We start from the raw sequence: 25976 nt of genomic DNA, 5'->3' as shown, positions 1-25976 counted from the left end.
TGGAAAACTCAATGTTAAAAACACGTTTTGGGACCCCCCTTTTTTCTCGACCCCCCCTGGACGAACCCCCCCCCAATTTTCAGGGGCTGCTCAGAAACAAAATGTGCCATTTTCCTGAAAATTTCAGCCAATTCCGTCCACAAACGCCAAACTTATTAGACATAGAATTTTCAAAAATCCCATAGAGAAAAAATCCTAACTATATATACCTACTGGCGACCGCCAGTAGGTAATATATATATATATATATATATATATATATATATATATATATATATATATATATATATATATATATATATATATATATATATATATATATATATATATATATATTCTCCCCAACACCTTCCCAGAAAAGGAAAGTAAATAGCCGCACACCGCGATGGAGCCTGCATCAATTTATTAAAGGACAGCCCCGTCCTCCTGACATGTTTCGCTCGTTCTCCGTGAGCTTTTTCAAAGGGTTCACGCCGCTGCCATTCAATCAGGTATGGCCAGGAACTACATCACTTCTTTTAGTTTGGTAATTGTTCAATGGGCGTTTCTCTCCCTCGCTTTGTGTTGTGGTCAATGTAGTTTCTTAATTTCTTATTGTTTTTTCACCCTCCACTGGGTTTGTCGCTCATACCTTACATCATGCAAAGTCCATCGTGTCCTTGATAATTCATTTTCAAAATTATCTGGGAACCAATACCAGAGACGGTCTCCGGCGGCACCCGCCTGACCTGTTGCTCCCGCATTCCAAAACAATGGTTCCCTTTCGGTCAGGCTACGGCGCTCTTGTGGCGGTGCGTCGCATACGGCTGAACCACGCCGTTCAACATTCTCCCCAACACCTTCCCAGAAAAGGAAAGTAAATAGCCGCACACCGCGATGGAGCCTGCATCAATTTATTAAAGGACAGCCCCGTCCTCCTGACATGTTTCGCTCGTTCTCCGTGAGCTTTTTCAAAGGGTTCACGCCGCTGCCATTCAATCAGGTATGGCCAGGAACTACATCACTTCTTTTAGTTTGTTAATTGTTCAATGGGCGTTTCTCTCCCTCGCTTTGTGTTGTGGTCAATGTAGTTTCTTAATTTCTTATTGTTTTTTCACCCTCCACTGGGTTTGTATATATTTTTCCAATCCTGACTTAGGCTTCAAAAGAACAGGCACCGACTCCGTGGGTCAAATCAAAGGTTTTATTCACCAATACATACGATCAGACGCGTTTCGGCGGACAAGTCCGCCTTGTTCACTTCATCTATATATATATATATATATATATATATATATATATATATATATATATATATGTGGATAGAACAAAAACTGGAATTAAACCAAATTGGGCTGGAAGCTAGATCATGGTCTGTAGATTGTACTTTTTGTGATTTGATATAAATCTGTGCGGATATTTTTAAGAAATTAAGGGTCAAAGATATTTTCTTGCATGGACAGTAGGGTCCGCGAGAGACTCAAGAGACTCTTGCGGAAGGGCCAATTAAAAAATCGAGTGTTCTTATTGGCCCAGCAAGCTTTGTTTCACTTGGGTCAATTCACTCCCATGGGAGTCTCACTCCTGCAGGAGCGTGCACTCTGTTTAGGTGGAAGCAACTTCAGAAGAATGTTGCTGGCAGCCAGGGACCTAATGCTGCGTTCTGAAGTTTGAAAAAAAGAGCTATTTTTTCAGGTTCATAAAAAAACCTGACAAATCAAAAGGGTGGGCTGGAACTGCTTTGGTAAATTAAGGGGAATGGTGTATGCACCCCTCTCAGAGTCATTGTGGGCCCTGATGAGCCCTGCCCTGGTGCTGCATTTCATAAGGGGAGGGTGCACGCAGCCTGCCTCCCCAAAACCTTACAGACCCCGGGAAGCCCATCCTCAGGGTCAAAATATGCACAAAAGGGTAAGCAGCCACATGGCCTCTTTCCCTGAGCCTTGAAACACACTGGGAAGCCCACCCTTAGGGCTGGAATGTGCTAAAATGGGCAGGGCATATCAAGACCATACTCCCGAGCCATTAAAGTTTTCGGGGAGCCCACCCCTGGGGCTGAAACTTGCAAAACATGGGCGGGTTTGTACAACCTCCCTTCCCGAGCCGTCAAAAGACCATGGGGACCCAATCCCACAGGGCCGCTACTTTTAACACAAAGGGAGGGGGCCACATGGCCCCTCCTCCCTGAGCCTTCCATGGCCCTGGTGACCCCATCTCCCGGGGCTGCCTCACTTGCTGTGTCTCAAAGAGCCCACCCTGTGACACAGCAGTTTTCCTGTCTGCATCAGTGCAGCCAGAGAAATGTGTACTTGCTCCCGTCTGGCAGGAGCATTTTCAAAACCTCCACCAAACGGGAGCCAATTTAAGGTCTTCTGTCAGCAGGCGGAAACTTTAAAAATGCTCTGGTGCTCCATCCACACTGATGATGATAGCTGATCCCTGTGGGTGGGAACAATGAGGCCCCCACAGCATGCAGGAAACCGTACAGGCCATGGAGGCCAATATTGTGGGTAGTGGGCATCCCAGGTAGGCACCCAACTTTAATTATTGAGGGTCCTGGGGGACTGCACAGGCCCCCTACCATTTAAGTTAAGTAGCAGCCCCAGGAAATGGGGTTCCCATGGCCTTTTTAGGACTTCAGGAGTGAGGCCGCACCACTCTCTCCCCTTACTATATAGTTTGCGTCTGGAGGATGGGATCCGCAATGTATGAAAAGGACTTGGGGAAGGCGGGCCACATGTCCCCTCTCCCCTTTAACTTGTTTAGTGACCCTGGATGATGGAGTCCCGAGGGCTTTGTAAAGGCTCAGAGAGGGGGGCAGTGCAGTCCCCCTTTCCTTAAATAAACATAAGGCTATTATGGATGGGCCCCTAGAACTATTGAGGCTTGGGAGGGGGGACATGTGGCCCTAAGCCCTTTAAAATGCATAAGGCCCTGGAAGATGGTGTTCCCAGTGTCTAATAAATCTCCCTCCCCATTATTATTATTCTTGGCCGAGGGGAATAAGGTCCCATGGGCCTAGAGGCCAACCCTATGCTGTGCATGGCAAAGGCAGTACATGCTATGGTGTTGGCAGCCTGGTGGTGGTTTGGCCACAGGGCCTGGTGGCAGACAAAGCCCTGTGATCAAAGCCCACTGTGCACAAAGGCTGTGCACGACATGCGGTTGGCTGCCTTTGAGTGGCTCTGCAGAGAGTTGGCTTCAAACAATGTCCTGTGGCCAACCCAATACCAAGTGCAATGAAAGGCCTTGTGCACCGTGAGGTTGACTGCTTGCATGGGGGTAGGCTGCCTCTGGATGGGCTGGCCAAAGGGCCTGGCCGCTGTTGGCAATCCCCTTTTGTGCACAACTGAAAGCCTGGCGCAGTGTTTTGTTGGATGCTTCTCAGGGGTTTGCCATGGGGCCTGGCCACAGGGGGGTTGGCTTTAACTATGATAATAAAATTGTATATTAGGTTAAATAAAAAGCTTGACATTCATTGAAAAAAAATGAAAATTAAAGTAACGTCATAGTTAAGTGTGATACAAAGATCTGTTCTTCTTTAAAAAAGAATGATAAACATTCACTGAAAAAAACAAATGTTAAAATATTTTATAGGTAGGTGAATTTGTCAGTGACAACATTAAAGTTTTGAACTAAAAAATAGTTGTACACTTATTGAACACTGTCTATAATGAGGGTTTCCCACATATGTGTGGTTGAATGCTAATGTGAACTAGGCTACCTGTGAAGTGTATGGCATAATGTCACATAACACATTCTTTTTAACTTAAAGTAGATGTATCAGTGATGGCATTAATGATGCTTTGTATTTTTTTGTGGTATTTTGTACTTACATTCAGGCCTCTAATGCCATAATAGTTTAAAGAGTAATGTGTAACAAAGAAGCTTGGATGATGTAACCAGTGATATCATCAGTGACGTCATCAATGATGTCATTTTGAGGTCATACATTTTGTCATAGAACGTATCATAAGTGATGTAATATATGAGTTCATAAGCAGACCATGGTGGGGGTGCAACTTATAGTTAGCTAACTGACATGTTCACCTAACTTTAAACTTGCTTTAACCTTTGTTTTTTTCAGAGAATATATATATATTTTTTTCACTGACAAAAAACACAGGTTTCTGGGACATTATAGTTAGAAATTAAATGCTATTCTTGAGAAGGAGTGCTAAATTAAGATTCAATGTGTTCAATGAATGATTGTGTTTGTTAAAGATCCAGTCCACATGTAAACTTTCTTTTCCAGTTCCGTATTTTATTTACAAGCGTATGATTTCAAAATTCATCCAATAACATTGACAATTCATCGTCGAAGTTGAAGTTGAAGTTGAAAGTTCTTGATAGAGCGCACTGTGACCAAGCGGCTTCCTGGCGCTAAAGTTTAGACTGAGAAGCACAGAGATCGGCTAGGATGAAATCAGCAGGAGTAAGCTTGGGAGAACAGGAAAGTCTTGAGCACCTTGCGAAATTGTGAGTAGACTGGAATGGATCTGATGAACAGCGGAAGACTGTTCCAGAAGCGAGGGGCTAGTACGGAGAATCTAGTGCCTCCAGTTTTGGACCTGCGAAAGCGAGGGATATTAAGAAGAGCCTGATTAGAGGAGCGGAGGGTACGGCTGGGGGTATAGGGACTGATGAGGGAGTTAATGAAGACCGGGGCAGTACGGGCACGGGCCATGAAGGCCAGACATCCCATCTTGAAAAGGGATCTCTGGCAAATGGGGAGCCAGTGAAGGGCTTTCAAAAAAGGAGTGATGTGGTGGAACTTGGGAAGGTGGTGAATGAGGCGGGCGGCCTGATTCTGGATAGCCTGAAGACGACGAAGTTCGTAGGCCGGAATGCCCACGTAGAGGCTATTCCCGTAATCAAGACGGGAGAAAATCATTGCCAGAATAATAAGTTTAAGGGCATCAGGAGAAAAAAAACGGGAGACTTTCCGAATGATCCAGAGGGATAGAAAACAGGAGGGGACAACTGAACTAATCTGGGCATGCATGGAGAGGTCCTGACTAACTTTAATTCCCAAGGTCTTTACTGAGGCCGCCGGTACTGGAGGGGTGGCAAAGATGGAAGGCCAAAAGAGGGCAGACCAAGGGGTGGGGATAGCGCCTGTCAGGACCAGCTCCGTCTTGTCCGGATTAAGTTTGAGGTGATTATGATTCATCCACTCGGAAATGAAAGCAAGAGTAGAGTGAAATTTTGGCAGGGAGTCAGAAGGGGAGGAAAGATCAAATACAAGCAGGAGGTCATCCGCATAATTATACACGGAGACCCCCATATCTAAAAGGGAGAGAATAAGGGGAGGATATAAAGATTAAAAAGAAGGGGGGACAGGGAAGAGCCTTGGGGGACCCCACAAGGAACCAGGCGGGTAGAGGCGAAAAAGCCGGAAAGATGGACCGCCTGAGTTCGCCCTTTGAGAAAAGAGGCGAGCCAGGAGAGGGCAGTGCCCCGAACGCCCGCTGCGCTGACACGGCCGAGAAGGATGGAATGATCGACCGTGTCAAACGCAGCGGACAAATCAAGGAGCACCAAGGCCTGGGGTAAGTTGGAATCAGCCTTACTTTTTAGCTCGTCTAGGACGGACAGGACCACTGACTCAGTCGAGTGGACCGGGCGGAATCCCGCTTGGTGGGAGGCCAGAAGATGGTTGTCCTCAATAAAAGTGGAGAGGCTAGTTGTAATATGACTCTCCAAGATCTTCCCTAGATAAGGAAGAAGGGAAATGGGTCTAAAATTAGACGGAAGGGAAGGATCTATGCCAGGATTTTTTTAAATGGGAAGAACTATGGCCGATTTGAAAGATTTCGTCCTCAGCCTATGCGTTTCGTCCAATTCTAGGACGATATCAGGGCTCTAAATATACTTTCATCCCAATTGTTTCTAAAAAGACAATCAGCAGTATTTTCTTCACTTCATTAGTTGAAACATTATTCTGTATTCATCCAGATTCAGCTATTCTCCACCCGTCCTTCGCCGCCTGCCTGATAAATCCCGCTGTCACCTTGGGGGATAAAGTCTACTTTAGTCCTGAAGTCCTCAGGACACAAGGGAACCTCATCACCCCACCAGCAGTGTGCCAAGAGGTGCATTTGCAGAGTGGTGTAAGAGTTGCCAGCTTTGATTTTTTTTTTTTGGTAGGCGGGCTTTCTGGCTCCCCCTTCCCTTGATCCCTTTGGAACCCCATCCCCGAGGCCTCACCCATTTTTTAAAAAATGAGTAAAAAAAGATGCCTCCCCCCCCCCCAATTTTGGAGCTGGGGATGCCATCCCGCGGGGTATCGCCATTTTTGTAATCATTTCAAGGGAGGAGGGCACAGGCAATTGAATCTTTTAATATTTTATTTTTTATTTTTTTGAGGATGCTGGCCCTTCTCCCCAGGCCGATTTTGACCCCGGGTACCCCATCCCTGGGGCTTGGTCAATTCATTGAGGGTTGTGGGGGAAGCCTCAAGGCCCCCGCAGTCCTTGCCGGCTCCCCGCCTCCTGCGGGTGCCGGCATTGTTTTGGGCAGTGGGAGTTACAAACATGAAGCTCCCTCTGCCCAAAAGCAATTCTGCTCCGCTTCATGGAGGCAAGAGCATTTTTAATGAGGGTCCTCTTTTATTTCTACATTAAACAGTTACTTCCTTTTTTCGTGTAAGGTGCATTGTGGTTAGTGTGGTTTATACATAAAAAGGTGATTAGTGAGTCGTGAAGTGCTTGTCTCTGTGACATATTCAAAACAGTAAATCATTTTTTGCTGTTATGGAGGCAATATTTTGCAGTTGTGTCCATTTAAAAGATTCTGTAACACTTTTAATTTCGATTTTCAATTTTCAGTTTTTAATTTCATTTTCATAAACTACACTAACCACAATGCACCTTACATGAAAAACTGGAAGTAACTGTTTAATGTAGAAATAAAACAGGACCCTTTTTCTGTATGTCACTATCCCGTTTACAAGGTCAAAGCCATTGACTGAAACGCGTAGGGCATGGCAAAAGGAAAATAAACTTGCCAAATTCTTCCTGAAAACGAGTGAGTGCATCTTTATTGCGCTGTGAGGCGTCTTATTGGAACATATATATATATATATTCGTTGAGCGAGAGGATCGAGTGGATATATATATATATATATATATATATATATATATATATATATATATATATACATATATACACACAGACACACACATATGTATGTATATTATCCATTGGCGACACTGGGTAGGTATAGTTAGGATAAGGTTTCCATAGGAAAGATATGTTTTTGTTCTGATAATTTGCCGCCATTTGTCAAATCTTCATAAAACGTTTCCAGTAAAAGTTTCATCCACCCTTGCTCCTTCTTGATAGTTTTGGGGTGTTTCATCAAGCCGGGGTCAAGAAAAATTCATTTTTACCATTCAATTTACCATAGGACAATTTGACACAGCTACGGTCAAAATGTTGCAGCTACCTCGCGAAGTCCGCCATTTTTTTAGGTTGTACCGCGGATCCTCAATGAATACGCAGTACTGCTTAAAAAAAGTACAGCTTTTAGCTCTTTCTCCTTTTAATGACCTTCCTCAAAAGATTCAGACCTACTATGAGAAGGTTATGTTCCTAAAGAGTCTCTCCGTCTGCTTGTCTTTGGCAACTTGAGCCTGGGTAGCGCAGCGACACCCTGTCACTGGGGCAGCCATGCGCTGTATAAATTCTTTTAACATAACATAACATATTCTTTATTATCATTGTACAAAAAGAACTTCTGTTACTGGGCCTGTGCACATGGGGCCTCTTAAGAGAGGATGATTAGCTCTCCTCAAGTCCCATGACCAGTTCTTTAGCTTTCCCTGCACCATCTCATGGTCTAGTGTGATGCCACTCTTAGGAGTGCTTTCTTTTTCCCTGCCGGTCTTTCCCAAGCTGCCAAAATCCACATGAATCCAGGGTCTGGTGAAAAGGGTGCACGCCTTACTTGCCACCATTAGCCTATGGGATGTAGGATGAAGCCTTACTTCAATAGCCTCTGCACCATATGGCAAACCAGACTCCAGATGGAATATGAACCGGAGGATTGGGCTGAATTCTTGGAGGCTCCTGATTGCGGGGCCCGAGAGGCACAATTGAGGTTTTGCCTTTTTTAAATCACTGCATTACTGGCACTGGACTCCCGTGAAGTTTCGAGTAGTGGGCCTGTTACCTGACGTAAATTGTTGGTGCTGCACCCGTGACTATAGTGACCTGCTGCACGTCCTCTGTGACTGCCCCTTGATACATCCTTTCTGTGAGGCGAGGGGCATTACCGTGAGTGAGATTCTTCCAGTCATGACTCCTCTGTCTCACCCCCTGATCCATCTACATGACCTCGCAGGCTCTGCGAACCTCTTCCATCTACAGAGCTGTCTCTTGCATACGTCACTCGCCATGACTAAGATGTGCATTCTATTCCCCAACCCCTCCTTCCCATGAAGAATGGTTCTCGTTGATGTGCCAGAAGGCCTCCTATGAGGTCATCTACAATTTCCAGGCCAGGATATGCGCCTTTCTTCACACCTCAGCACCCTTCCTCCAGGACACCACCCAATAGTGCTTAACTACATGTACACTCATCCCTAACGGGTTGGATGGTAAATTGTACCACACTGACATCGCTTGACACCTGGTCATGGCCCGTCGAGATGCATGCCTATTTTACTTGCTCTTTCTTTCCCTCTTGTTTCCGATTTCTCCAATTCTCTCTTCCTTCTTATTTCAGTCCATTCCACTTATCCCATTGATTCTTTTGTATGCAATTGTGGATCCACAAGCCCTCCTTAACGTTGCTCTTGCTTGCCCTTCAAGGGTCCCTGTCCCGTGGGAACTCAGCATGTCATATTGCCAGTATTTTGTTTCATTTTGTGTTATATTATTTAGTGCTGTCCTATCGTCTCACACAAATGGCATCTCATGCTTCCTTTCCCCTCCCCTTTTTATATTTTTTATTCTGATTTCTCAATAAAGAATGCGAAACACAAACAACCCCCCTCCAGCTCTCAGTACTGTTGTCTCTCCTTGCTTTGCTTCCTTTCTGACTTCATTCAATATGACGATTCACCCAATCACCCCTCCCTATTATTCATGGTTGAACAGTTCTAAGATGATGGAGGCTTCTATCACATGAAGGGCCTAAGACCTTTTGTCTGCCCATGACGCACATTTAAGCTTCAGTTCCTCTCGGCTTTTAGTTGTTAATGTGGCATAGTGTAAGGTGGATTTGTGGAGCGCTGCTTGTCACCTGTAAGGGTGAAGAAGGAGGGCGGTGGCAGTGTCCCCCCGACTCGTTTGTATGGCCGGACAGGTTCCCAGTGTTATTATTTTTAGCGCTTTGTTTTAAAAACCATTTCTTTGGCATTTTAACTCTTGGGGTGGAGGAGCCTGGAAACTGCTCACTGAGACGCTGGGAAGGATTAGGGGGGTTACTGTAATTACTCACCCTAGCGCGGAGGCCTGAGCTCGGTGCTGTGTCCTTCCCGCCCTGGTCCGACGTGGTAGCTAGTACTGTAGCGTGGAGGGTGGGGTAGGGATAGCCAGGCACATCCGCCTACTGTGGTTAGTGCTCTAGTCGCAGGCGAGATCCGGTATAAAGGTCGCTTGGGCTGGCGGTAGCGCTGTGAAGAAGGAGGGCGGTGGCAGTGTCCTCCCGACTCATTTGTACGGCCGCACAGGTTCCCAGTGTTATTATTTTTAGCGCTTTGTTTTAAAAACCATTTCTTTGGCATTTTAACTCTTGGGGTGGAGGAGCCTGGAAACTGCTCACTGAGACGCTGGGAAGGATTAGGGGGGTTACTGTAATTACTCACCCTAGCGCGGAGGCCTGAGCTCGGTGCTGTGTCCTTCCCGCCCTGGTCCGACGTGGTAGCTAGTACTGTTGCGTGGAGGGTGGCGTAGGGATAGCCAGGCACATCCGCCTACTGTGGTTAGCGCTCTAGTCGCAGGCGAGATCCGGTATAAAGCTCACATGTCCCAGCGTCCGCGCAGCAAACGTGAAGGCAAGCCCATCTGCGCCCGTCAGCGGCTGTCCGGGCTCTACGTACTAGAGTGGAGGACAACTGTAAACACGGTACGAACCCAGTGAAGTTCGAGAAGAACAACATGAGATGCAGGCATTGTCCCTTTACTGTTAATCCCCCTTTGAAGATCAGGGACCTTGTCAGGCCCAGAGAGACAGATGAAGTATTCCCCCATGGTTTGGTGTGGAGTTGAGGTAGGCAAAGACAACATGTAAGCGCCTTGAGAGACGCTGGAGAATAGGCTATCTTTTAATACACAAGACTGAATGTAAAGCCAGCCTCTAGGGATATCACCCCCTAATTAGGAAAACACGGTCATCCTACTACACAGAGAGGATAGAGAAGGCGGACAGCTCAGTCAAGGAGCTGTTCTCGGTCTACAAAGAAATATTTTCTTTATCTAGCATAGAGGCACCTGCGGCAGAATCAGTGGAATCCTGCAACCAGGTGGCAGAGTTCTTTGCTAATAAGGTGGAGAGGATCTATTCCACCTTCCCTGTGGAAGCCTGGGATGGGCATGGGATAGATGGGACACCCAGTAGCATAACTGGGACAGACTGTCTGGTGGCCTTCAGGGTCCCTGCTTGGGATACGCTGAGCAAGATAGCGACTAGTATCAAATCTAGCTCGCCTAAAGACTCTGCGCCAGCTAATGTTTTAAGAGGTAGTATTGAAACTTTAGAGCCATATATCAGACACCTGCTAGAACTCTCTTTTAGGTCAGCTAGGGTGCCGAAAACATGGAAGGAGGCAGTGGTGCTCCCTTTGGGAAAAAAACCGAACATCAGTATGGAGCAGTTAAACAACCTGCGCCCTATCTCGCTTTTACCCTACTTTGCCAAGATTTCGGAGAAGTTTGTCAATCAACACTGACAGCCCATATTGACACTCATAAGTTACTCCATCCCATGCAATCTGGCTTCCGCGTACTCCACTCGACGGAGTCAGCTCTGCTCTTCTCCACGGAGACCCTACGCAGACACGTGGGTGAGGGTCAAACGGCGGCACTAATTTTACTTGACTTAAGTGCCGCATTTGACACTGTAGTGCATCACACGCTGCTGCAGTGTCTAAAAATGGGAGGAGTGGCTGGGAAGGCGTTGGAATGGCTGGAATCCTTTCTTTATGATCGTAGTTTCCAAGTAGCATAGGGACCATGTAGGTCAAAAGCTATAAGCCTGAAGCAAGGGGTCCCTCAAGGGTCCAGCCTCAGCCCGACTTTTTTTAATCTTTATGTGGCGCCAGTGGCAGAGATTACCGATGAATATGGGGTGGAAGTTGTGTCATATGCGGATGACACTCAGCTGGTTGTGACTTTGACACAACCAGCTGAGAGTGCAGCCAGTAATTTCACCTCTTGTTTACAAGAACTGGCTGTCTGGATGGCCACCAACTGTCTCAGATTAAACGGTGATAAAACCGAGGTGCTGGTGGTTGGGAAGGCGCTGTCAGTATGGACTTCAGCGTGGTGGTCTAAGACGCTTGGCCCTCTACCCTCACCCAGTGAACAAGTTAGGAATCTGGGGGTATGGCTTGACTCTAAAATCTCGCTCAAGTACCAAACTAGACGAGTTGCAGGCACCTGTTTTGGCATCTTGTGGGGCCTCAGGAAGACTCTGGATTTATTACCTACAATAGCTAGGAAATCCTTAGTCCTTGCCTTGGTTAATTCGAGGCTGGGCTATGGTAATGCCCTCTATCTGGGAGCAAATGCGAGGTGCATCCAGAAGCTTCAACGCATACAGAATGCGGCAGCTTGTCTGGTGCTGATGCTGCCAAAGAGAGCTCCTTGCAAGAAGCTCTGGAGACGCTACACTGGCTGCCAGTTAAAGATCGAGTGCAGTTCAAAGCCCTATGTGTGAGTCATCGGATCATATGGGGGGAAAGGGCCCCGTTATCTCCAGAACCTGCTAACCCTATACAATCTGACCCAGCAACTGAGATCTAGCAGGTGGGGCAGGTTAAGGTCCCTAAGATCAGAAGAGCGAGAATGGGAGGACAACAATCGAATAGATTACCTCTGACGCTCCGATTGGAAACCTCAGTGCTGGCTTTTCGTAAAGAGCTGAAAACCTACTTATTCCCTATGGGGTAGGGCGGAGAGGTTTTGTTCTGGGGAATGGGATATATGATGGCAAGGGAGGCTGTGTTAGGCTGGTACTATAGCGCGGGGACACATGGTCAGTGTAACATGCGCTTTATAAGCTCACTTTACTTACTTACAGTTGTTAGCTGTATTTATGTGAAATACTAAGTGCAGAGATGACTTACAGCTACAACATCCCTAGCAGAATCCATGGGTTGGGCAGAAAACAGTGATCACAAGCACAGACAAATGCACTTATCTGCTGGCTGCTGCAGGGCCACTCAACATCCTTCCACCTTATTTTAAAGGGCCCTGCCCAGCAGCTTGGATTTCTTTTATGTAGCGACAGGTTGCTAGTGGTGGCGGCTGCTGAAATAAACTAGTAAGGCAACGCAGGGGGAGGGGGCGGGTGAATAATAATAATAAAATACAATTACCTCATGTTGCCGCTCCTGCCACAAGCATGCTCGATAAAGAGGTATGAGGAAGTCCATGGGCTACTCACCCCAATCGATAGCTGCCAAGGTGTCAGAATACTATGAGTGACATTTTCATATTTTCAGTGTAATTATTAGTGGCATTTCAACGAATATGAGTGACACTTTCACACGAGCAAAATCAAGCAATGAAGACAAGGGAAACATAAATATCAGACGTTACACCCATTTGAGCGACAAGAAAGTCTAACCCACGGGTATTTGCGCGCGCTATAAATTGCTGAAAATAATAAATAATATATTAAAACCGCGGCAAAGCACCAGAAATAAAAGGGCAGTAACCCGACACAGACTGCATGACTGCAAGTCTCAGTAACAGTGGGCAGGCACTGCAGCTGATCAGAACTGCCAAGCCTTTTGTGTGTCAAATGAACAGGATGCTTCAATGAGGTTGAGACTCTATGCAAACGCATGTCAATGCATTTCAGCGCGGTGATGTGGATTACCACACTGAAATACGTTAGTTTACCGCGAGATGTGTGGTACTTGGCAGGACTGCCAATCCAGATGCTGCTCTCAGTATGAGAGCAGCACCAGGATTTGCCTGAGCATCATAGTTAGGCTCTCAGTAAGTGACTGGTAACCTTTGCCTTTTCTCTACCCGGCTGTACAATGCAGCTGGCTTGGATGGCCTAGAAGTGCTAATGCTTTGCTACCAGCCATGCTATGTTTGTTAAATAAAGAAAAAAGTCCTAATACCCAAGGTGTTTGAACTATTTCAGGTCACCTCAAACCGCAGGGAAGATCTAGAAGTGCTAGTTGTATCATTTTTAAGTATGTGCTTTATTATTTATTATTATTGAAGAGTAGACAGATACCGCAATCTTGTGGTAAACTCTTCTAAATAATTACCGGTGCTTATAAATAAGTGTTGGTGCCAAGCACTGGAAAACACTGGCACAAATTAAGCACTGGCTAGGAGTTTACTGAAAGCAGAAAGGCAGCTGTTGGCATTCAGCGGTGGGATGGACTGATTCATCTGCCCAATCAGTTTACAGAGACACATCATGCAGAGACTGTTTCTCTCTTGCTTCTGATGGCCCCCAAAAGCTACAGGGTGAGCTCAGAATTAAATAAGCTTGCTGCATGCAAAGCACACAGCAAGGGTAAACCCGTGTACCATTGTGGAGGAGCCGCCGCTGCAGGTTGCTCTTTATGGCTGGCGTACGATCGAGTCATGGTCACTGCTCCAGATCGTTGCCTTGCTGACAACAGTGCTTAATTAGTAAAACAAAAAAAGAATAAGCGTCAATGCCCCAGGTATTTCTCAGGTGTCCACTGTCACTGGCACCACCCAGAGCTCCTGCCAGTGCTCCTGAATGCATTAATAATCATCAGAGGCATGCAAGCTTGACATTTCGAACAATTTAAGGTCACCTCAAACCAGCAGGATGTTATGTTATGTTATAAGATATGTAAAGCGCATGGCTGCCCCAGCAATGGGGCATCCCAGCGCTAAAACCAAGACATAACCTTGCAGGGTGGACAGAAAACAGGAGGGAGGGACTAGAGCGGGAAGAGCCAGGTTTTTATGGCCATTCTAAAAGCCAGATGATTCTTAATACTCCTGATAGTCGCAGGTAGGGAGTTCCGGAGTGCTGCCTTATCCCTGAAAAGCGTCCCTCAGGTCTTACTCTTTTAACTCTGGGGACATATGCTATGGTGCAGATCCGCTGAGCGCAGAATGAGGCGCGGTGTATACAGCAAGAGAAGATCAGATGGAATAGGAGGTGTTTGGTGGCTAAACATTTTGTGGCCAAAGCATAGGGTCCTGAAATGACTTCTCTTGTCCACTGGCAGCCACTGTAATTTGGGGATGCTTCAATACTGAACAAGAAGTAGGTAGCGCAAAGAGATTGCAGAGGGTTCAAAATGCAGCAGTGCGCAAACGCTGTATCCCAGATTTGTTGGTGCCTAGATAAAAGGAGTTGCAATAGTCTAATCTGAACAAGATCATTGATTGGATAATAATCTGGGGTGTTTGTGGGTCGAAAAACCCTAAGAAGTAGAAGTCCAAAACAGACCCCTGCCACTGCTTTTGTTTGGGCTTCAAAGGACAAGACACTGTCCACCCATATGCCCAGATTTTTTGACAACCTCCTTGTACGAAGGCGCGGACCCCGGCGCGCCTGACCAGCATTGGTCAAACCATAAATGGGTATCTTTACCTAACAAGAAGATTTTGGATTTGCTGGAATTTGATTAGGTTATGGTTGCAGTTGTAGGAGAAGGAGAGAACCAGAATAAGATACTAATGACAGTCCTCTGTTTTTTCCCACCACCGCAAGGCATTGTAGATAGATATTAAAAAGCGTGGGGCTCAGCATCAATCCCTGGGGATCTCCATGATTGACAGAGTATTCCCCAGAGCAGCAAGCGGGTGCAGTAACCTGAAATGATATGCCATCCAGAAATGATTTGATCCAGCAAGTACAGTGCCTCCAATAACCAAAAATTTATCAGAAGATACCTTTATTAGGGGGGATGTAACACCCCAATCCCCCACCCCCCACCCCACAACCTTAACATAGCCCCTGCATCCTGGGGGTTGGAGAGTCGAGACAGCAGCAGCTGCACCTGAATCAAAACCAGCCTCCATGCCTCCCGGCCTCCGGGGGAAGTGCCCAGTGCCTGACATGGCTAATCCGGAAGTCGCTTTATTTATTCTTTTCGAAAATTGACAGAAACATTTCTGAAAGAAGTAAATGGTGTCACAGGTGCAAAGAAACGGCTGTAGTAAATAAATTGGATGCCATGAGATGGCGCTTTCTCCACAAACATGACACAGAGCCATGTTTTTCTCCCCGGTGTCATGATCCTAACCAGAGTATTAGGGTCAGGTTGTTTCCTCTTGCGCCTCTGAGCACTCAGACAAGCCCCCTGTCGAAACTCCCTCGGGCACTCACACAAGACACTTATTCCCCAGTTCACCAATGGACCATCCAGCCCCACAGACAGACTGACATCAAGCCCCAGGCTTCACATGTAGGGCCACCCACCGGTGACACAAGAGACTAGTTGGGGACATATTATCAAGAACTGCGCCGCTTTAGCGGCAGGAAACTGCTGTTAAAGCGGCGATAATGGGCTTGAAAATATGCCCTTGAGAATTCCCATAGAAGCCAGCTTTGATGTCCTTCACAGCAGAACCCGGGCTTCGATGGGCATTCTCAAGGGCATATTATGAAGCCCTTTATCGCCATTTTAATTATGTTATCGTCGTTCTTGATAATATGGCCCTTAGGGGCATGTTATCAAGGGCCATATCGCCGCTTTAGCGGAACTTTTTCCCGCTAAAGCGGTGATATTTTTATCGCCCTATTAGGCGATAGCTACAGGTTTGGGGCCCGCTTTGCATGTCAGCGATATTTATCGCTAATGACATGCAAAGTGGGTGTACCCAAACTGTTAGCGACTGAAAACAGTCACTAACACAGCTATCGCCTATTAGCAAGGCAGGCAAGCATTACAAAAAATCACGCTAAGCTCGATTATTGCTAGAAACCAACGCCTGTTAAAAAGTTGACTTACCTGTATAGTCAATGGGGGGTGGATTGTCACATTAAGCCCCCATTGGCGTTAATGCGAGAATATCGCTGGATTTCCAGTGATATTCTCGCATTTCGCCGCTATCGCCAGATATTTTATCGCATTGGAGATAAATTTGTTAATAGCACATTATCCCTGCGAGTATATCAGGCGATAGCAAGCGATAAAAAAATGTGCGCATTTAGCGATAAGTATGGCTAGTTGTTGCTAATAGGCCCCTAGTTTTTTAAATGTAAACTTAAATGTAAACTTACCAGCGCTGGTTTCGGTGACTAGAGAAATGCAGGCGTTAGCTTCAGAAGTGCAGGTCTGCAAAGCCCCCGTGCAGGTCGAAGCAGTCACGCTAGAACAGTGTTGGCACGAGAGGGCATTTCCTGGAGGGAACAAAGAGAGAAAACATTTCGGTGCCTGGATATGATGGTGGTTGGTGGATCTTTCTGTGTTTTTCAGATATTTGAAAAGGACCACGTGTAGCAAAGATTGCTGAAATGTCAGCAACTCTGGTCTCCTAGATAAGTCTTTTCATATATATATATTTTTTTATTGTTAGAAAGAGTAGAACAGCTCCACTCGGCACCTGGGTGAGCTCAGAAAATGCATTTGGAACCCGCAGTGGTCCAGGGGGTCTTTGTGAATTATTTCTGATTTTATTAGTAACCTCACAGGACACGGTTAATGCTAACAAGGTAACAACCAGGCAGTAATGTTAAAGGTAGTTAAAGACATACGGCCAGATTCATCAAAGTAAAATTGTCTCGCAAAGGGCCAGATTCTGAGAATCCGGCCCTTTGCGAGCGCTATTTTTGCATTTGGGATTCATCATCCCAAATGCAAAAATCGCAATTACAGAACTCGCTAAGTTGCGAAGAATTGCATTTAAGGAATCTCAATTAGAGGTTCCTTAAATGCTATTCATGAACCTTTTACATATTGCGAATTCGTAATATAGGGCACTATTTACCGCTAAGTGTAACTTAGTGGAAAATAGCGAAAACTTCGAAAAATGCACTTTAGTGCGTTTTTCTGAGTTGTATGTTACACACACACATGTCCTTTGGACATGTGTGTGCGCAACACCTGTGTACATTTGCATTTCAGGGGTGCTACAGGGTGTCCTTTGGACACCCTGGCACCCTTGAAATCGCTTCCTTATTTGCGATTAGCTAATTGCTAATCGCAAATAAGGAATGACTCCCCATTCATTCCTATGGGCCTTGAGGCCCATAGGAATGAATGGGAAAGCCATTCCTTATTTGCGATTAGCAATTAGCTAATCGCAAATAAGGAATGACTCCCCATTCATTCCTATAGGCCTTGAGGCCCATAGGAATGAATGGGAAAGCCATTCCTTATTTGCGATTAGCAATTAGCTAATCGCAAATAAGGAAGCAGTAGAAATCGCAAAATTAATTGCGATTTCTACATGCATCCCGTTTTGCGAGTCTTTAATAGCGACTCCTTAATAATCGCTATTAAGGAGTCGCAAATCGGGAGATTGATGAATCTGGGGGATAGTTACGTTTACAGAACTTGCTACACCTTAGACAGGACAAAGGAAGGCATTCAAGGCTATTGCTCCATGGATTAGTACATTTTGTGTAATTACAAAGCAAACATTGTGGTACTGAATTGTATTTCTACAGCACACCCGTAGCACCATGGTACCGCAGTATCAAGGCCTAAAAACGAAAATTTCACTTTAGTAATAGAAACTCTACATCAAGTGGAGCAATATTGTTGTAAAGGATACATAGGCCACAACATTTATGTCAGACTATATCAAGTCAAGTCAAAGGCTTTATTTCGATAAAAAAATTATCATAAAAGCAGCACATAAATCACAAGACAACAATTTAAAAAAACCAGAAAAACATATGAGGAACATTTATACAAATTTACAAAGCAGTTCATTAAGGAAACAGTTTTTTTTAAAAGAGAATTAAACAGTCAATTTAAGCCTTTTTGTTCGAATGGACCAAGCCCATGATAAGAATTTGGCTAAGACACAAGCATAAGTGACACGGCTATCAGACATTAATATCCTAATTGCAGTCACATGACTCTTGGTACCCAGCTGCCGGCATAGATTTTTTAGCCAAACCCTCCTTGGTATTGCATACTCTCTGCACTCAAACATAAAATGTGCCAATGACTCTGATTTGAGTAGACACGCTGGGCAAAGCTCTACGGTTTGTGCACGGGATTTCCAACTTGAAGTAAAAGAATAAAGGGGAAGGGTTCCTGCTCTAAATTTAAAATATAGAGCCCTATCAAAGGGTTTGTCAATAGTGTCAAGGTACACTTCCCGTTTAGGATGATCTTTAAACTTCAAGAAATCCTCCGTGAGTCTGCCCATAGTGGTACTAGTGTTTCTTTGTGTAGAGATCCAGTCCCAATAAAGTTTCTTAAGGGTTAACTTCGGGGGTGAAGTTCTGTTTACCCACGCTTCTTTTAGGCCCAGATTAATAAGCAGCGAATTCATGTCTCTCAACCATTTGATTTTGTGCCACCCAGGTAGTGACATAATTTCTGCAAGGCCTTGGGCATATTTACCGAGTTCCTCCACACGCCACAGACGCGCCCATAGCAAAAGTGGACGAAATTTTGCAAGGTCATCAATTGGGCGACAGCCTAAGTCCAACATTAGCGGGACCGTGGGAGTGCCCTGCGGTAAAGACATAATCGCTCTACAAAATTTCATCTCAGATTTTGCTAGAGCATCGGAAATGGATGACCCCCAGAGTTCAGCCCCATAAAGAGCAGAGCTGACACCCCTGGCCGAATAAATCTCCAAGACTGTAGCTATTGGTCTTATTGTACAGGAGCGTTGTTCTTTCAAAAGAGCTCCTGTTATTCTCTTATGGGTTAGGAGCATTTTGTCCAAATGTGGTGTCCATTCCATTTTATGTGATAGGCGTATCCCAAGATAATCAAAAACCTCTACCCTCTCCAGGGGTTCAGCATTCAAAGTAGGAGGGCGGACTGGTCTTTTGGGAGGATTCAGTACAAGATATTTTGTTTTACTAGTGTTGATTACCAGGCCTCGGCTAGCGCAGAAAGATTGAAAGTTATTTAGGAGTCTTTGGAGGCCTATTGGGGTTTTAGATATCAAAAGCGTATCATCCGCGAAGAGGAGGGTTGGTATACGTTCACCAGCCAGGGATGGTTCATCTGAGGGGTGTTTCCGAAGATGCTCAACCACCCCATTGATGTAAAGAGAAAAAAGGGTGGGAGCTAACACACATCCCTGGCGGACTCCTCTCTCAACCGGGATACTATTAGTTTTTTCCCCCCCTGGACCCCACCTAATCTGAGCGAAACTGTTTTCGTGCAGCCTAACAAGTAATACAAGCAAGTAGTGCGGCAACCCCATGTCGGCCAATACGCTCCATAAGGTCTCCCTAGGTACAAGGTCAAAGGCAGTCTTTAAATCGATAAACGCGAGATAAAGACTGCCCTTGCCAATGACCACAGTTTTCCAGTAGACCATCATGAGTCTAAAAGCTTGCTCGATTGTCCCAGTTCCCACTCTGAAGCCCGCCTGGTAGTCAGTAAGGATTTTGTTTTCTTCTACCCAATTTAGGATTCTTACCAGTAGAACCTTGCCGACTACTTTTTGGCTGACGTCTAACAGGCTAATGGGCCTATAATTTGACAGATCTTCTCTGGGACCCTTCTTGTAAATAGGGACCACCTCCGCCCCTTTCCACGAGGAGGGGACAGGGGCGCCCCTACAGATAGCGACAAGTAGGGAATGGATCAGTTTTCCCCACTTTGAAGTATCTAATCTTAAAAGGTCACCAGGGATGCCGTCCGGACCGGCCGCTTTTTGGGGAATAATAGAGCCTATTGCATATTCGACCTCCTTAACAGTAAAGTCGAAGTCGCTAGGCTGGATGTTCCAAATTCGAGGGGGGAATGATAGAGCCACAATCCCCCCCTGAAAATCACTCAACAGCGGTTGGTCGGCTTGGCGGGTGTAAAGCTTTGAAAAATGTTTGACCCACGCCTGGCTTGGGATGTTACAGGTTATCAGATCACTATCAGGCCTGTTACGTGCTCTAATAGTATCCCAGAAACCTTTTGAATCTTTCTTAGAGCTAGCTTCTTTAAGGATAGACCAATAGGCCTCTTCCCACTCCTTTTTTGCTAGCCCCAGTATTCTCTTATGTTCTTTCCTGGCTACCTGTATTTGGGGTTGGGATTTGCCCTTAACGGCCTCAATTAGCCGAGACTTGGCTTTCCTACATGCTGTTGTATACCAGTCATGCGTTCCTTTAATTTTATGCTGTGGCATATTCTTCCCTGCATTTCCCTTTACCCAAAAAACGTCCCCTATAGTTTTGACAGCAGCTTCAAAAATGGGTGTTGCCCTATCCACTGCCGTAACTAAATCAATAGAATCAAATTCCGTTTGGGATGCCACAAGTACCACCTCTATGCTAGAAAGTTTGACAGGGTTACTGACAACTTTATTCCACTTTAAACGCCTTCCACAGGAGGAAACAGTGACCTTATGCAAGCGTTTGGGAGGTGCTGGCGATGTGTCGTTGGACCAGGGATTTGTGACAGTTAGGGAAAGCGAATTATGGTTGCTCTCAACAGTCGATATGACTGTCATATCTACGACCCTGCTCCATAGCCCCCGGTCCAACAGGATATAGTCAATCCTCGAGGTATGACCGACCCTGTTGAACGTCGGGGCCCCCATCCGGTCAGAAGGTGTACGGCCATTAGTGGCTCTTAGCCCAAACTCTAGAGTCAGTGCATTTAGCTGCACTGCACTGCGGGTCCAGCGCTTAATCGGAGGGATGGAAAGTGAAGGGATACCCCATCTACTGTCTTCTTCACCCAGGTCAGGGATACCATCCAGGGGAAGTGGCTCGTAGGTGCAGTTGAAGTCACCTGCTACTAGGGTATAATCAGCTTCTTTACAATCCCTAAGTTGCGCCTCAAGATCAGTTATTACAGATGAGGTGCACCCATTTTTTGTACCTCTAGCATAAACATTATAAAAAGCTAGAGTCGGACCTCTACAGGGATTGCATAATAAAATACCTAAGAGGTCTGAATTATTTATCTGCTTAGATATTATTCGGCAATTCAGGGAGATGCTTACCCAAATAATAAGACCCCCCGAGGGACGCCCCTTCCCATGCATGGGCTTCACTGCTGGGACAAAAAAAGTAACAAACCCAACCCGGTGGAGTGGTTCTGTACTCCAGGTCTCTTGAAACATACAGATCTTATGTGCTTCAACCAGATCACTCCACTCAGGTAAACCCAGCTTCCTATGAATGCCCGCAAGGTTCCAACTAAGGATTTTTATTTTGTCCTTAGTGGTTTCTCCTCTAATAACGTCAGTATCTCCAAGGCAAGGAGGTTCTATACATTCCCTCTCTAGAACATAAGATGGTGACTTAGTCAGGCTAGCAGCTGCCGCCGTTGGAGAATTGGGGCATAATGGGTAAAGCATGCCTGGAGAGCCCTCCTCCTCACCCCTATTAGTGGCAGAATGAGTAGGGGAAGCTTCATCAGAATTAAGTCAGTCTACCTCTTCCAATGTACTGAATCTATTCCAATGGGCAAACTGAGATACAAAGGGGTCAAAAAGAGGAGGTAGCCCTTGCCATGGTTGCTGCCACTGGTGAATAGTATGTTGTGGAGCATGTGTGTACCCTCTGTTTATTGGGAAGCCAAATCGGGGGGGATATTGTCTTGGGGGCATGGGTAGAAAATAGGACAAGGGAAATGGGTGAATTTGAGTAGCCGGCCCACTACTAGGTGTATTGCATATGTAATTCACTACCCCTGTATCCCTAAAATTGATAGTTATAACATCTCCGGCTATAGTCTTAGTGTTTCTACCCACCCAATCACCTCTTCTAACTGCTTGAATTTCTCCACACATATTATTGGGTAATGGTTTATGCAGGTGGAGCCACTGGGCACATTTATTTCTTAATTCAGCAAGGGTTTCTCTTCTACCCTCCTTCAGTGGTGGCACACCCGTCAGTACAACCACAAAGGGTGAGACTTCCGGCGGTAAATTAATTGACTTAAAGCGAGCCGGCCTTGTTTTTGGGTCTTGAGTCTTGTTTGGGGAAGTAGTTGCTGTCAAGTTAGTGGCTGAACTTTTAGAACCCTTTGCAGATTGACTGGGCACTTTTATAGGACCAGAAGGTGTTTGAGGCTTTGTGGTGAGATCTACACCAGTAGAAATAGGTAAGGGCGCAGCAGCTTTTTCCCCCCTTTGAGACAACTGTTGCGCTGCTGCTACTGATTTATCAGATACAGATTTAGCCTTTGCGGTAAGATCTTTCGGTAGGTTACTATTGATGTTATTAACCAGGGGCGCATCTTTTGTTTTCCCTTGTATCTGTGTAGACACATTTCCGCTTGCCTTATTAGTCCATTTAGTATTGATTAGAGATGTTAGTCTATCAATTTTGGACATTAAGGGCTTAATTTGAGCCGTTATTGTGGCTTCAAGATCCAGTTTTAGGTCTGCTACCATATTTTCAACCCAACAGGGTATACCAGATGCTGAATTTGGGGCTGGTGACACAAGATTATGATTCCTGGTGTTAGTTTTAGGGTTTTTTTTGGTCATTGATAAATTCCTTGGTTTTGGCAATACAGGAATGCCTCCTTCCCCTGAGCCTCGAGGACGATTATCTGTGATAGACTCTGGCCTTTCGAGTGTTTGGCAAGCTTCCAGGTCTGGAGTGGCATCTAGATCAACAAATGATGAATCAGACTCTAATTGGGACACGGATATGTCTACTGAATTTGGTACTGTAAGAGTGTCAGCGACGGACTGTGGTAAGGGGAGGGAACTATTAATTAAGGTTTGCTGGGCAGGTGAGCATGCAGTAGATAATGGGCCCAAGCACGAGCGTTTGGCGTTCAAAAGATCCAAAGATACTCTTCGTTCTAGTAAGGAGATACTATGATCAATAGTATCGTTAACCCGGGAAATGAATTGGTCTATAGGCCCAGTAATTTGGGCTACGGCCATCACTGATTTCGTTTTACTTCTGGTTCTTCCAGGCATTTCAGACATATATGTAGACTTAATACTGTGGATATATGGACTGCAAAATGAACCAAGAGTGATGGCCCGGTCCGGACACTACCGGGCACTAACGGGCAACAACGGGCCCGCCCTTGGCCCGGGCTTCGCCCCGGACTGCGCCCCGCGCGCGTCCCGCGGTGCGCGTCGCCGGGCTTGCTGATATGCTCCTGGGTAGAGAGGGGGCGGGCACTGGGAGGGGGCGCGGCTCACCCGGGAAGAGGACACAGCTGAGGATGTTGTAGGCTGGTCCTCGCAGTCCTGGGGCCGCGCCTCTCACCTCCTCTGCGGCCTCGCGGCTGTAGACTCCTCTCACCGGCAAAGAAAACAATCAGCAACAGGTAACTGCTACTCCAGTAGCACGAACAGGGTTGTGGCAGGAAGACTCCTCTGAGCGAGCGGCACCCCGCTATATTGTTTGCTATAGATATTCTGCAACAAAACCTTCCTTGGTACTTTGTTTTACTCAAACCCATTAGTTTCGCATAGTTTTGAGCTTTAAAAAGGCTAACTATTCTCAATGTTAGTAATATGCTGAGCATGGACATTTTTAAACTAAAGCATAAGTTCGTGATGTTATATATACCTTTGTGATAACTTTCTAAATCCTAGGCCAAGCTGAGAACAGAAGAAGAAGACTGCTGTCCCCACCCTAGGAGGCTGCAAAATGCCATACGACCCCCAAACACCATTGTCCCACAACCGGCATCAACACCGCTGCCCCGCCCATGGCATCCTACCCTAAACTCCCAAAACATCACAACCCCACAACTTGAGCCCTGCCACACCCTGCAGACACAGGACCCCAATTCTAAGGTAGTGGGACTGGTCTGTGTGTAGAGGCAAGTTTTACTTACGTTGACATGTTCAGATGACAGCGCTGTGTACTGGTTTTGTCACTTCTAAGCACTGTAAATAGGGTTTTTTACCCACCTCGGAAATGAGGAAGGCTGATGTGATCTAACCTGGATATGAAATTACAAACTTAGGGGCTAATTAGGCACCAGTGCTTGGGAGCGAGTAGGAGTGTGCCAGATCTCTGTAGATATGGTGCTGGCTGCTTTTTTCTTCTCACGCAATGCAGCATTTATGGCTGCTGCTCTGCGTTGTGTGAGAATTGAGTAAATAGGACTCTGTGTACTGACTAACACCCGCACTGGCACACCCTCGCCATTGTGCTAAGGTGTCTGCATGACAGGCAGGATTGTTTTTGTTCAGGAAGGAACACCCGAGGGTGGAGGCATCAATTTTGAGTACATAGAGGGGGCGTGGCTTGGCACGCAATGGCGACAGAAGCAACAGGGTAGAGCTCCGATCCGAGCTCCCCTTGCTGGGCCGATTCTCCATCCTTATCGTCCTGATCTGGCCACAACTGCAGACGGAGCGAGAGAAAACCCTCCTTCACCCTTCAGCCAACTCTTGACGCCGATCGCTGGCTCGGGACCGCTCCGGCACTGCCTGGCGGATTCCTGCCGCGTTGGGTGCCACTAGCCCGGCGAGAGTGATCACGCGAGGATGTGGTCTCCACCTGGACGCTAGGCCCAATGACGCGGCCTAAGCAGTAACCTGCTGAGACACCCTGAGACCGACGCTTGGACCCGGACGGCTTTGCCTACACCTCTGAAGCCTTGAGCCGAAACGGTCCCACAGCACACAGAGACCAGCGATACCCACCTCCGCCTGGGACCCGTGTGGAGACGGGGGAGTGGGAACGTTCCGAGCGCCTGGCGAAGGGTGCGGATGGACGCGACGCAACACACCTGCTGGAGCGGCACTATCCAGCCGGCCGAGTTGGGACCTGACGCCGATGGGCAGACACGAGAGTGCTCGAGAACCCTGAGGTGAGGAACACCCTGCACTGCGCCATCTACGGGAGCCCACAGCAAAAGGAACACACACGATCGCCCCCGCGCCACGACTGAGGCCTAATAGCCCTGAGGGACAGGCGACGCCACGGGCGACTGGGGATCCCCCTGGGGGACTGGGCCTAGTGACGGACCCTCACAGCGCGTGGAACCGGAAACCCCTCAAGACCGGTTACTGGGAGGGGACGCGCACCCTTGGCATGTTGAGACCTGACCACTACCGGGACACGCCACTGCCCTGGCGCGTTGGAACTCCGCCACCGGCTACTTGTGGGGGCCCCCCTGGATTGGCAGTCTCGCAGACCCCATTATTGCGGACAACAGCTGGAAGGTGCGGGAGGAGACGGAGGAGAGAGAGTGACACCCTGCGAAGCGGGGACTGCATACCCCATGCTAGGTGCTTGCTCTGGTGCAACAACGGAGATAGGGGGGCCTAGCGGATCGCACCATGCACCGCACTGCCGCGAAGAGGCACTGAAGCACCAGCTACATGCCCTGATTGATTGACTTACCTAGTAGCCCCTGATCGATCGGCTGCTTCCACTTGTCACTGCACCCACTGAGGATTGATGAGGGGGAAAGTTGGCGACGCCCACACTGGAAATACTGCCCGCCCTGGTTGCCTCCCGGAGTTGTCGAGCCCTGGTACCCCAACTGCCTGAACAGCACGACAGAGTGCTCCCCGCCGGGGCAGACCACCCTTTCGGACACAGCAGATGCTGTCACTCCCCACTTTGCTCATGTCTGGGGGTGTGAAGACACGCACTGGCACTTGAAGTGCATCAATGAAAGGGAAGTTGGACAAATCACCGCCACAAATGGACGCCGACCACGTGACGGCGAAACTGGACAATGTGCTAGCTGTCATGGAACGCCTGGAAGAGTCACTCCAACAGACTC

At 46.9% G+C, this 25976-nt stretch overlaps 1 protein-coding gene across 1 annotated transcript in view; it reads right to left on the bottom strand.

Moving 5' to 3' along the window:
* The window catches only part of LOC144770788 (phospholipase A2 inhibitor and Ly6/PLAUR domain-containing protein-like), a 71041-nt gene that overhangs the window by 35168 nt on the left and 9897 nt on the right, over positions 1–25976 (bottom strand). The window contains exon 2 of the mRNA XM_078655541.1: positions 16391–16510. Within this exon, the coding sequence (XP_078511667.1) occupies positions 16391–16510 (120 nt within the window). The remainder of the gene's footprint in view (positions 1–16390; positions 16511–25976) is intronic.

The sequence above is a fragment of the Lissotriton helveticus genome, chromosome 7 (genome assembly GCF_964261635.1).
Source record: "Lissotriton helveticus chromosome 7, aLisHel1.1, whole genome shotgun sequence".
NCBI lineage: Eukaryota > Metazoa > Chordata > Amphibia > Caudata > Salamandridae > Lissotriton > Lissotriton helveticus.
This window is presented reverse-complemented; position numbering and strand designations above follow the sequence as displayed.